Below are 1,584 nucleotides of genomic sequence, written 5' to 3' on the forward strand. Positions count from 1 at the left end.
GCGGCGGCCGTGGCCCGTCGGAACGAGCGGGAGCGCAACCGAGTGCGGCTCGTCAACCTGGGYTTCGCCGCCCTCCGCCAGCACGTCCCGCACGGCGCCGCCAGCAAGAAGATGAGCAAGGTGGAGACGCTCCGCTCCGCCGTCGAGTACATCCGCGCCTTGCAGCGGCTCCTCGACGAGCACGACGCCGCCGCCTCTTTCCCCGATGGCCGCGGGCGGGTGGCCGTCGGGGAAGTTGGCGGCAGCGGCGGCTACTCCTCCGCTTCGCCCTCGTTCGCCTCCTCCGCGCCCGGCTCGCCGTGCTCTTCCGAGGAGAGCGGCTACGACGCGGCGCTCAGCCCCGAGGAGCGGGAGCTGCTGGATTTCACCAGCTGGCTGGGGAGCTACTGACCCGGCAGGAGGTGAGGGGGCAGCCGGAGGGGAGGGGGCGCCGCTTCGCCCCCGTCGCTCGGGGGAGCGGGGCACGAAGCCACCGGGGCTCTCCTCACATCTCTCCRCAGCCGCGCTCAGCCCGCAGCACATCAGCGCCCGCCGTCTCGGCGGCAGCAGCATCCCCCCCAAAGTACTGACCTCCACCCCGGCGGGACCCCGCTGGCTGCTTTTCTCGTCGTCTTCGGGCTGTGGAAAGTGCAATGATGTAGCTGACTGCGGGGTCSCGCTCCTTGCGCGGGGCAGAGGTTCCGCCTGCCCGCCGGGAGCTGCCGACCCACGGAGAGGATGCCCGAGCGAACCCGCTTCCCCCCGCCGCTGCTGTGTGGTGTTGCTTTGGAGGGGTGGAAAGCAAAAAAAAAAAAAAAAAATTAAAAACACTTGATGCTTCCTTGTTTCTGGAGGGAGAGGGAATTTTTTATCATGTCAGATTCTATTTTATATGTAACTTGAACTGCCTSTGGGGACACTGGTGTATGAAGACTTATTTTTGTATAAGAAACCTTAGAGAAAAGGGAAGAAATGGTTCTATTTTTAGCAGGTCTGTCCACCTGTTCTTGAACACTACCAGCTAGAATGTTTTGGGCACATATATGGTATAGATGAAAAGGTGTTCGTTTGTTGGTTTGTTTTTTTGTTTTTTGGTTTTTTTTTTAACTATTCTCTCCAAACACTTCAGTAATAGACTGTAAAGTTATGTTGTGTTTTAACGTGGTGTCTGAGTTTGCCTGGTGTGAAGGTTCACCTCTCTGAAAACTGAAGTTTTTTTAAAAAAAAATGTATTGAAGGCATTTTTGTATGCACTTGSTAGGATTTCTTAAGTTGTACATATGCAGTTTTTAAGAGAGTATCATATTTTATGTAAATTGACTTTATAAATAAAAATCTATTTATAAATGGCTTGAAGGCTGTAAGATATGTATATTTGCCAGAAATGCCCAAGGTGGGTTAACTGTTGCCTGAAGGGGTGGAAGAGGGGAGTAATGAGGTATACAACAGAGAGGGGCCAGGGCCAGGTTTCATACGCAGAAGGGAATAAGGAGCAGCATAGCACAGTCTCCAGGCTTACTTTTCCCTCCCCATCCAATTWTTATAAACTCAGCACTTGGAGCAGGTACTGCAGAGATGATGAGTGGGGAGCTGCAGATGTGTGTA

General features: G+C 54.0%; 1 protein-coding gene across 1 annotated transcript in view; it reads left to right on the top strand.

The window, feature by feature from the left end:
- ASCL2 (achaete-scute family bHLH transcription factor 2) overlaps positions 1–1,337 on the top strand; it is a 2,519-nt gene extending 1,182 nt beyond the window's left edge. The window contains exons 3-4 of the mRNA XM_057372143.1: positions 1–401; positions 501–1,337. Of these exons, the coding sequence (XP_057228126.1) occupies positions 1–390 (390 nt within the window). The 3' untranslated portion in view covers positions 391–401; positions 501–1,337. The remainder of the gene's footprint in view (positions 402–500) is intronic.
- The last annotated feature ends 247 nt before the right edge of the window (positions 1,338–1,584 follow it).

The sequence above is a fragment of the Malurus melanocephalus genome, unplaced genomic scaffold (assembly GCF_030028575.1).
Source record: "Malurus melanocephalus ecotype Western Australia unplaced genomic scaffold, MMel_1.1 scaffold_165, whole genome shotgun sequence".
NCBI lineage: Eukaryota > Metazoa > Chordata > Aves > Passeriformes > Maluridae > Malurus > Malurus melanocephalus.